Below are 11566 nucleotides of genomic sequence, written 5' to 3'. Positions count from 1 at the left end.
TCAAAAATCAGCCCCCTTGGAGCTTTGAATGTGTAAAATGATTGACAGCAACAAATCATGCTGGGTAAATAGCACAAAACAGTGTATCTCTTTTCAGAATGATTTTTTGTATGGTTTACAGATTCTAGTGCCATGATATATCGGCATGATATATCATGATGACAGCTATTTCAGGAAAGTCTTTCAGAGAGCAGGATTTTCTAAAATTCCATAAAAAATTGCTTAAAGCTATAGGGTTAGTGAAAAATCATCCCATAATTTACTCACCCTGAAGCCATCCTAAGTGTATATGACTTTCTTCTTTAAACCAAACACAATCGGAATTATATATAAAAATAAATATCCTGGCTCTTCCAAGCTTTATAATGAGTGAATTGTACCTCAGATTGTGAAGCCCAAAATATTGCATTCATCCATCATGCAAGTAATCCATGCAGCTCCAGGGGCTTGATAAAAGCCTTCTGAAGTGAAGAGATGTGTTTTTTGTAAGAAAAATATAAAATTTTTGCTTTTGTAATTGACCATGCCATTTATCATTAAAAACCACAAGCAAAAAAATGTGTAGGCCTATGATTTGTATTCTTTATAAATGATTATGTTTAAGAGGAACATGAACATTTGCCTGTGAGATTCCATGTGTTCAGTGAGATGTAAAGTGTGAGAAGTATGAATGAATTCAGACAATTTGTTACTGCTTTGGCTCTGCCAAACAAATTGCTCCCCTGAGACAGGCTTTAAATTGATTTGGTTCTGAGAAAGGTTTGCTGACACAAATGACTAAACATCAACACAGTGAGAAATCAATGGGACATATGTTGTCTATTTGGCAACTGGCAGTCAATTTTTAATTAACTCTTTAATATTTAATTATAACAGTCGGTTAAGGTGCTATACATTTAATCACATCATAAATTGTTCATTCCATACAAAAATGGACATAGGGCTATCATTCATTCCAATATATGACCCATGCTGCAGAAAGCAGTTTTATTATATATGTATATAAGTATACAGTATATCATAAGATGCATCATAAGAGGTAGTCATCCAGAAAGCAACAGCAGCATATAAGGCAAAACATGCTCAAGCATCAGGCCACAAACTACTGAGAAATCAATGCAACATATATGGTCTGTATTATAAGATCAACCATCAGCAATGACTGTTTAATAAAAACATTACTCTTCTATTAAAACAGTCAATTAAAGGATATAAAAGCTACTATATAAAGCTACATTTAAAGGGTATAAGCTTAAAGTATTCAATAAGAAAAACAGTCTATTCTTGTGCGTACGATTGTACATTACTTCAAGGCTGTGCATGCTGCATCATGTAAACATTTTTTATATATGTATATATATATATATATATATACACAGTGTAAGATGTGCCACAGTATCTAGTCGACCGGAAAGCAATGACAGTATAATGCCGCGTATGTATTGAGCACGTGTGTTGGCATATATGCAGATCTTTTCAAAATTTATTTTAGTAAAAATGTGCTTGATTTTTAAAAAAACGATGGCTAATGAACATCTTGAGAAAAACATAATGATTATAAAATTTTGGTAATGTCCTTTCGTGACAGTTTTCCATGAGCAGTATTGAGTCTCGGAATATTTTGGTTTAAAATAAGAAAAGTCTGAATATTGTCATAGTTCTGTTTATCTAAATAGGCATGCATTATATAAAGATTTAGTGAAAGTGTAATCTGTTTTTCCACTAAAAGTGCTGTACTGTATAATGTTAAAAAGAAAGCACACACAAAAATCTTTTTCCTTCACAGATATCCTTCAGAGATTATAATTCAGTTCCATTGACGGCATTTGAAAACTCATGGCACAGATGTTCTGAGGCACAAAGTCCTTGGCTTATTGGTCCCGCTTCAGAGAGAAATTCCCGCCGCTCACTCATGCTCTCTGCTCTCTGCTTTTGTCTTCAGAGATTGCAGTTTCTGCCTCCCATGTTTGCTCTCCTGAAGGGTTGTGCTGCCAGATAGCAGGCTTATTGTGTAAGGTGAAAACCAGTCTCTTTCAAAAGCAGCAGTCAGCTGCTCTATAATCGAGTCCTGCCCTTTCTGCTGGTTCTCCGATTCCTGAATCACCAGCCCGGCTCCTGCGTTTAAGGCAAACTCGCTCCCAACCCAGTCCAGATTCCCTTTTTGAGAGAAAGTTTGAATATATATAAGTGCAAAGTTTGAATAAATAAGTGCAGTATGCTAAATTGTATAGGAATTAACGAGTACCTATTATGCCCTTTTACAAAGTCTTGATTTTGTTTTTGGGTTTTAATAGAATAAATATTCATGCTTGAATGTTCAAAAAACACTTCACATTGTTGCAGCTCCTCTCTTCCCAGTCTGTCAGTAACGCTCTGGGGTGCGTTTCCCGAACAACGACGTTACTCGCTGCTTAACTACCATAGTACGATGCATCGTTGAAGAAATCAACTAGCTAGTCACGACTGTTTCCCGAAACTGTATTGTCGCAAAGTGGTCGTTCAACCACGTTGGTTTATGACGTCACGCACGTGGTGGAGTAATAACTTCTTTTAATGAATCTGTTTGAGATCGAATTAACGCTAGATGTTTTGCTATAAATTACAGACATGACATCTGAGGACTATTTCTCATTTTTCTCAGTTATTTTGCTTTATTTCCAGATTCAATCATAGGCTCGTTCTTACATAGTCGAGCACGTTCGCATATGCGCACTCTTCAAAAATGGTGCTTTACATCTCTTGACAAGCTAAAAGACGTAAATGACATTTGTATGCATTCTAAATAAAAGACACAGGTTGTACTGAATGTCAGCTTGCTTATTTTGCTCAAGATAAGGATTTATTGAGTCCACATGTCATGCAAACTAGAAACTGCTTGTAACCACAGGTCGAGAGCTGTCGTTCCAACCACACAACTTTGCGATGCTGTTTGCGAATGTTCGTCAGAACGATGGTTTCGGGAAACAGTGGCTCGTTGAACTATGCCGATAACGACGGAACTTGCGAACATAATTGGCTAACGATGCTTTTGGGAAACGCACCCCTGTTTAGTTACTATCTCTATGAAGCCCCTCCTTCCGAAAAGCGCAATGAGCTCTGATTGGTTGGCTGGATCAGTGTGTTGTGATTGGTCAACTGCTTCGGAAATGTGACAACACACCATTAACGCAACTCAACCAGGCCTCACCACTTTAATTTGCGTATGCTTTGGGCAGGAATTATTTAAATGAGGAATATTGTGATGAATATAATGTACGTTCCCGGAAGAAAACTCAAGACTACAATTGAGGCGTTTCAGGGAGTTCAGAAACAGTGCTCACTGATATAGAGAATAACTTTGAGCTTTGTAACTCAGCAGAATGTTTTTTATGCTCAAAAAGACACTAAACATCTTAATAGATCCTCACACTACATCTGTTAATATGACGTAATGCACTTTGAACTAACATGAACAGACAATGAACAATAGTGTTTTTATGAACTAACATTAACAAAGATTCATAAATGCAGTAAAAACACACATTGTTCATTGTTAGTTCATCTTAGCTAGCTGATGCATTAACTAATGTTAACAAATGAAACTTAACTGTTAATTTTATTCGTTAATGTTTTTTGGGTTTTTTTGCCCATTCGCACTATTGTTATTTTACTCTACTTATTTTATTTGACTTATTTTGTATTGCTTTGGCAATGTACATTTTTTGTCCATTTATGTCATGCCAGTAAACCACAATCAATTTTGTGTGTGTGTGTGTGTCTGTGTCTGTGTGAGAGAGAGAGAGAGAGAGAGAGAGAGAGAGAGAGAGAGAGAGAGAGAGAGAGAGAGAGAGAGAGAGAGAGAGAGAGAGAGAGAGAGAGAGAGAGAGAGAGAGAGAGAGAGAGAGAGAGAGAGAGAGAGAGAGAGAGAGAGAGAGAGAGAGAGAGAGTCTCTTACCAATGTATATTGCGTTGTCTGTCACCATAAATTTATTCTCATTTATCCTGTGTTGAAATCCTTCCATCTGCTCCTTGCCTCTGTAAAATCTCTGATTCAAAACAAACACACATATATATAAAAGACAACCTATTGTAAATATAGGATTAAATATATGTTTGGGTGTGTGTGTGCGTATATCAACAATAAAGTAGATTATTTCCTCACCACCTCTATAGAGCAGACTGGCAGTCCTGTGCAAAGAGCCTGCATTGATGTCATAAAGTTAAAGGTCAGCGGATGTGTACGTGTCCACAGACCGATTAAGAGACGAACTTTGACCTCTCTCAGTACTGCAGCCTCCCGGAGCATCTCATCTATTGGCGACCAGTATCTGAACCAAAAAAATAATAAAAGTGATCAATCTCCAAAAAAACAATTTTTTCCATTTATAAATAGCTCTAAAGAGTTACACTTCAAGAAATCTATTCTTAGTATCCTTGAAACATCTTTCAAGACAAAACAAGCAAAAACAAGACCTATCTTCAAAGAAACTATCTTGAATATTTAGATACACAAATATATATTTTTAGACAATTTATATAATTCTTTTTTTTTTTAAATAGAGCAAGACTTGATTCAGGAAACTTGTAAAAATTGGTAGATGTGAAAAAAATTAAAAAGCATGAAATAGCATGCTTACTTAAGGAATATCTTAGCTTCACACAACACAAAAAGTTAAAAGTTTCAGTGATTTTCCAGATAATTTCAATGTCTTTTATTTTGAAATGTGTATTGCCTTAAAGGGGTCATTTGATGCATTTTCATGTTTTCCTTTTTCTTTAGTGTGTTTTTTTTTAATGCTTTATTTCCAAAGAATAGCATGTACAAGGGTAACTTTCATATTACATCAGAAGAACATATCACATGCTTAACAATTGATAAATAATTGCAAATTATACTTTGTTCTCAAATTGTTAATGTTAACAACATCAGCATTGCGAGACTACATTTAATGCCCTTCCGATATTTATCCTTGTTTTCGCATGCTTGGTTGCAGTCTCTTTTTTCTCCAGCCACTCCGAAGTCTTTTGCATTTTACAACGGGTGAATCGCAGTTGTCACTGGTGACTGTCGTTTGAACTTTTCTGGATCCGCCATCAAATTGATAAGTTTAATTATATCAAGTGCTGTGAGAAAAGGCTATAAATCTCCACCTCCAACATCCTCACACACAATATAGCCTACTAGCCGAGACTCCTTCTTTATGTGTACAGATGTGACGTAATGACGCAAAGACATGCTCGAATTTCCCGCGGAAATCCACCAGTACCACTGGAATTAAAAACATTATCACAAGCTTACCGTTTTGAATCGAGCTAAGGCAAGCAGATAGTTTTGAACACTGGCTGGTTATGTACTTGCTCAAAAATTTATTTTGGATAATTTTTAACCCAAAAAAGTTACGAACTGCAGCTTTAAGCACTGTAAAATTCGGTTTGCCATTTGTGAATTTACATTTGTGAATATATTTGATATATATTGGATAAATTTGCATAATGCTGCCCAATATGCAAAGAAAGTAGGCGTGGCTTCAGTTATCATAGTAGTGCTGTTTCCGCCATGTCGTGGAGACGCTGTGTGTTTCTATGCGAAAGCAAAAGCACTGTATTTGGCCTTCCGAAAGTGGACGCAATTAGGAATCAGTGGTTAAGATTTATTTACAGCGCATTTTACAGAGGACAGTTATGCTATGCACAAAGGCTATTTCTAAAAAAATGGGGCAATTCCAACTTTGCTAGGGCAATCTGGTGCTTCCGAATCTGAGCCTGTAAGTATGTTTTATTATTTGTCAAAGTATTTGCTATTGACTGTTAAATGCGGAGTTTCGTGCAGTGTAGAGTAACGCACATTGTTTGTCGTTCAGCTGGCCAATCAGAGCACACTGCTTTTCTTGAAAGGAGGGGCTTTGTAGAAATCGACTTGTTTTTAGAAAGATTGTACAGTAATGTACAATATGTGAAAAAAAGAAAAGAAATTAACATTAAAGCATGTTACAATACACAAAATAATGATCTTTGAAAATAGCATCATATAGTATGACCCATTTAAGACATTTTATCAAGGGTTTTTCTGATGGCAGTACTTGCTTATCAATAACCCTCACTAAACCCTCAGTTTTTGACATCAGATGTTAGTGCTGAAATGACCTTATGATTGCTGATCCTCTGAAGGTGCGGTTGACTAAGGGCAGGTAATCAGTTACAGAGATGTAGATGAATCTCTTTGCTTCTCGAATCACATGTCGTATAGCATCTACATCTCTGCTTCGACCCTTGGGGCAAAACAGATCTGGAGACGTCTATAAAGAAAAGTAGGGGGGAAAAGATAAAACAGCAGTTTTCTTATAAAAGTATTTTTTTCCGCTTTAATTAGTTTGGCCGGCACACCAGAGCAAGGTAATGAGATGGCCGCCTGTGTACCTGTACATACATCATTGTCAGGAGAAGGATTTTATCACTGAGCTAGAAATGTCTCCCTGCAGCCTATAACATTACAGCACTATTCATTTGAATGGGATGATGGATGTCTCAGATGTGTTGAGTTAACATCCTGTTGCTGGAAGGGAGTCAAGATTCATTATACTCAAATTAGAATCCGATGGCCAGTGTCCTCACACGTGACGCAGCTGGGTGTGGAATAACGTCACCGGGATAAATTACCTGCAGAGGAGTGATCTTTATCAGATAATATCCAATGAAACCAATGAAAGGGCAGTTTACATAAAAACAAAAAAATTTTAATTAGATTGGACATAGACGTAAACATATTACAAACAGCATGGGACTGGGGAATTGAACATGACATGTTTGTGTAGTAACATGTCAAATGTATTAGTAAGTACTGTCATGAATCTCATATTTTTCTTACACACAACTGCCACCCCCCACACATTGAATATGTGGTTTACGGGAACTCTCCATATGCGTAATGGGTTTTATATTGTACAAACTGTATATTCTAATCTATCCCCTTACACTAACCCTACTCCTAACTCTACCCATCACAGAAAACTTTTGACATTTTTTGAATTGAAAAAAAAAAAAAACACAGTTTAGTATGTTTTTTTAAGCCATTTGGTTTACAGGGACACAGGAAGTGAACCATGTTTATGTTGTAATAACATTATTATGTTGTAATGTCATTATACACATTTGTGTCTTCATAAATCATACATACAAGAACACACACATGCATGCAACACACACACACACACACACACACACACACACACACACACACACACACACACACACACACACAGACGTTTACTTAGCTGGGACATTGCATAGACTTCTATAGTTTTTTAAGCAGCTAGCTATAAATATATCATTTATATAGTTTATAAATACTATAAACTAACCCTACCAGAAAACTTTCTGCATTTTTACAATTATAATAATACAAATCTGCATTTACTTTATTTTTATGCCGTTTTTTCAAATGAGAATGTCCCCAAAAGGGGGGGTCAGGTTTAGCTAACTTCTAGGTACAAGTTTTCCCCTATAATATGGTTAAGTAGGCACACACACACACACACACACACACACACACACACACACACACACACACACACACACATATATATATATATATATATATATATATAGATGGTTCAAATGTTTGGGGTCGGTGAGATTTTATTTTTTATGTTTTTGAAGTCTCTTTTGTCTTTATTTAATCAAATGCATTTATTTGATCAAAATAGAATAAAAACTGAAATTTTGTGAAATATTATTATAATTTAAATGAACTGTTTTCTTATTTAATGTATTTTAAGGTGTAATTTATTTATGTGATTGCAAAGCTGGATTTTTACAGTCTTCAGTGTCACATGATCCTTCAGCAATCATTCTAATATGCTGATTTGCAAGAAACATTTCTTATTATTATCACTGTCGAAAACAGCTGTGTTGCTTAATATTTCTGTGGAAACCATGATGCTTACTTTTTCAGGATTCTTTGATGAATTGTAGAAAGTTCAAAAGAACAGCATTTATTTGAAATATATATAATATATTGCAAATATAAATCTCTTCAAAATATAATATTTGCTGTATAGTCATCAAAAATAAATCTATAAAGTTTTGTCATGAAACTCTAGATGGCACAGGCTAATAGGTCCTTAACTCAATCTGCTTGCAATCACATCGTTCTCTATAGGGCACAGCTGATTGGTTCCTGCTGTATTAGTAGCCAATGAGCTCGCTGCTCAACCTTCAAATACTTGGTCAGCATTTGCCTTAGCAATGCAGTGTGCTTGCAGAAACCCTCCACCTTCCCCAGCTCCACCTGTATAGATCTGCTCCGGGTAATTCATGTACGCTATATTGTACAGCAGCAGCATGTCTTACTTGCTCACAACAGTGTGTCGTGTATGTATTGGCAGTAGCAAGTCCAGTACTTGCTCTGCAGCAGCAATAACCAACAACAGCAGTAATAACCTCCTGTGTGTTGTAAGGATGCACTAAACACAGATTACCTTGAAAGAATATATTTAATTTAGAGGGAAAAATGAATACAGAATTGCACGGCATATATCAGTCTCTGTCCAACTCTGCCTGAGTGCAGGGCCTCCGGGGAAAACCCCAAACACGGGTCTTAAAGGAACACACACCCAAACCATTACACAGCAGATCTATTCTGCCAAGACCAACCATATCAACATTTTCATACCCATTACCATGCCAAACACTCTGAGTAAAATGTGTGACAACTATCCCCTTCTTCTCTTTGTATTTTAAAAATAGATGTACACTGGCAGATCACCAGAGTCAGACAAAGAAGAGAGATATTTATTGATCTCACCGACACATAGGCAGAAGCGTTTGTATTGTTGAGTCTGAGCTGGAGGGGCTTGTCTCTGCTGAACACGGCCGTGACTCTCTTGGACCAGATTGAAGGGATGTAGTCTCTGTACTGCAGCTGCCAGTAGAAAGAAAAGATCCTGTGCAGGTCCAGAGCCAGACAACTACAGTCGTACACTATCACCCCCAGCTCCTTCAGCTGAGACAAACAAGACAGGAACAAGAATCACAATATCTCCATATGAAATGTGAAATGCTTGAAAAGTGTGCTTGTGCTGTTTCTTCAAACTAAATACTTTTCGAGGCCACAGTAATTCAAAATACTTTACCTTGGAGAGTGCCTTCCAGCTCATGCCAGCACTGCCAATGTAAATGTGCTTCCTGTCCACTACCCAAAAGGAGGAAAGCAGTCTGCCTCTGGTGAGGGCCGTCAGGTTGACGTAGCGCTCTTCTGCATCTGGGAGAGACAGACAGCCATGTGGGGAATGGTTGGGGAACAGTTAAGCGCTCAACCTTGACGAGAGATCTGTCTGTCATTCAACTGTGGCAGAAACAATATTGCACATTTGTGATGTTTTGACCTTGTGCGTAAGCCTTGGGGGACTGGAGCTGAGAAAAGCCCAAGGAGTTATGCCAGGTTATGACTGATGGATGCCTGTGTGTGTGATCTTACAGCGCTTGCCTCGAGAGAACTGCTTTAGTACTTTATTCAGCACTTCGGCAGATAGAAATCAATGCATCATAAGCATAAGAGATTTGAATTCACTTACAGCGTTCAGACAAGCTCTTCAGTTCGATGGAATCGAGCTGGTCTCTGACAATCTTTAATTTGACACCTCGAGACTTCAGGCTTAATAATCTCTGAAACAAATACTGACCCTAGAAAATAGGAAAAGATTTTATGATATTAGTCCCATATGAAATATATGCCAATGACAATAAATCAGACTTTTTAGATGTAGAATGTATCGGTATGATCATATGTAGGAAGCATATGCACAATATATACGTACTACATTGGTTATTGGCCAATATTATTTTTATTTAGATTTTTAAAAATTCTGATATTTTGTGCATACTCATTTCCCCACTCATGTTGGTAAAAAATATGAGATGGCAGGAATGAATATATTTAAATGCTTTTGCATTCTCTCACAAAACTATTTCGTTCCCCTGAGAAACTTTGCATTCTCTTGCAAAATGATTGCGCTTCCCCGAAAAACGACCAAATGCAAAAGCATTGAAATATTATTTCCTCCCATGCATATCCTTTCATGGGATCCATAAATGTGGACTTGAAAGTCTTTAAAACCACTAATAACTTCATAACATTGTAAAATGAAATCTTTAGCAAAATCCCAAAATAAATATCCTCTGTACAGTAGCATTCAAAATGATTGATTTCAGTTTTAATTGCTTAATTATAAGAAATAAATACAAACAAAAGGATCAGAATTTTAATATCAGTCCATCCCTAATTATAAAGGTAAACCAAATCACATATTTTGGACATACAGCTTATGAAAAATGATGATAACTATACTGCTACAATGCAGCATATCAATAAAAAAGAAAATAATCACTTCAAGTGTTTATATGCATATTTTCCCATCAACTCTAATAGGGTAAATGCAGGCAAACTAACCTGATACGCAGAATAAAGCCGTGACTCCTGATCGACGGAGGTCAGACCCCAGTATGGGGACACTATCTCAATTGACAATTTTGCTTGGTCCAAAAGGTGGTTGAGACCCACAGTGAGAGAAACATGGTTTGAACTATTGAATGACAGCTCCGCTGGGATGTTCTCCACAAGGACAATGCTAAAAGCACATTGATTTCAGAGATGTTAGTTTGCTGGATATATTCCATAGTTTTATGCACAACATCAGGTCTTGACATTAACTTTTTTGGTTAGTGGTTTTCCAAAGTTACTAGCCTCAGCATTTTCACTAGCCACAATTTTGACATAGATACCATGGGGAAAAACGTTTTAATATCATCTCATAACCTGACGCACGGATCCATTACAATGTTACACATGCATTTTCTTTCTCAACTCTTTGTGTTCAGTTAAAACATAACTGATTGTGTTTACATGAATACTTGCCAAGACTGGAATTGTGACATTATTTTGTGTGTATTTGACTGTTTAACCGCAATAAGCAGAGAAAAAGAACTCAGTTTAGTACTGAGAGGCGGCTTTATGTGAGCGCACTTTGGGTGTGAGCACAAAATCAGCAGGAATGAGTAAAATGATGCGCAATACGTGCAATCTCACGCCGAAATTCAAGCCCTGTAACACCAACAATAATCATCCGGAGCAAATGAAAGTGAGTGAGGCGAAGCGGTTTGTGTGTCAACTCGCTGTCAGAGAGATGAGAGAGCAAGAAAGTGCAGCTGGTATCATGGATCTGTTCTGTGGAAAATGAGTATTGGAAGCGTTTCAGATATTTCAGTATTGATATGTATTGAAAAATCTATTTTTGACCATTACATTGCACTTACAGTATTTTATTTCAGATCCCTTTTTAAAAGACTACAATTGAAAAATGTATAGGCCAATATTATACATAAAATTCAAAGCCAAAGTGGCTAGGAGTGACTGTGTTCCACACCACTGCTGAAATCCACCCGCATCTGGTGTGTGTTAATGTCAAGCCCTGCACAACATATATATTGATGCCAACATGAAATCGAAATTGACCCTATTTACTTTCTTAATGCATATGTCTGATCTTACCGTGTTGCACATTATTTCTAAAAAAAACAAACAAAAAAAAAC

At 36.8% G+C, this 11566-nt stretch overlaps 1 protein-coding gene across 5 annotated transcripts in view; it reads right to left on the bottom strand.

The window, feature by feature from the left end:
* Positions 1–825: 825 nt before the first annotated feature.
* The window catches only part of pld5 (phospholipase D family member 5), a 34155-nt gene continuing 23414 nt past the window's right edge, over positions 826–11566 (bottom strand). For 3 of the 5 annotated variants that reach the window (XM_084128781.1, XM_084128784.1, XM_084128783.1), the window contains 9 exons: positions 10427–10604; positions 9552–9660; positions 9111–9238; positions 8783–8980; positions 6592–6636; positions 6124–6275; positions 4142–4307; positions 3935–4025; positions 826–2157 (listed from right to left, as the gene is read on the bottom strand). In XM_084128781.1, coding sequence (XP_083984907.1) covers positions 1907–2157; positions 3935–4025; positions 4142–4307; positions 6124–6275; positions 6592–6636; positions 8783–8980; positions 9111–9238; positions 9552–9660; positions 10427–10604 — 1318 coding nt within the window. In that variant the 3' untranslated portion in view covers positions 826–1906. The remainder of the gene's footprint in view (positions 2158–3934; positions 4026–4141; positions 4308–6123; positions 6276–6591; positions 6637–8782; positions 8981–9110; positions 9239–9551; positions 9661–10426; positions 10605–11566) is intronic. The other 2 variants (XM_084128782.1, XM_084128785.1) reach the window with 1 other exon arrangement.

The sequence above is a fragment of the Abramis brama genome (assembly GCF_963993115.1).
Source record: "Abramis brama genome assembly, chromosome: 11".
Lineage (NCBI taxonomy): Eukaryota > Metazoa > Chordata > Actinopteri > Cypriniformes > Leuciscidae > Abramis > Abramis brama.
The sequence above is the reverse complement of the archived record's forward strand: the minus strand, read 5'-3'. Positions and strand labels throughout refer to the sequence as shown.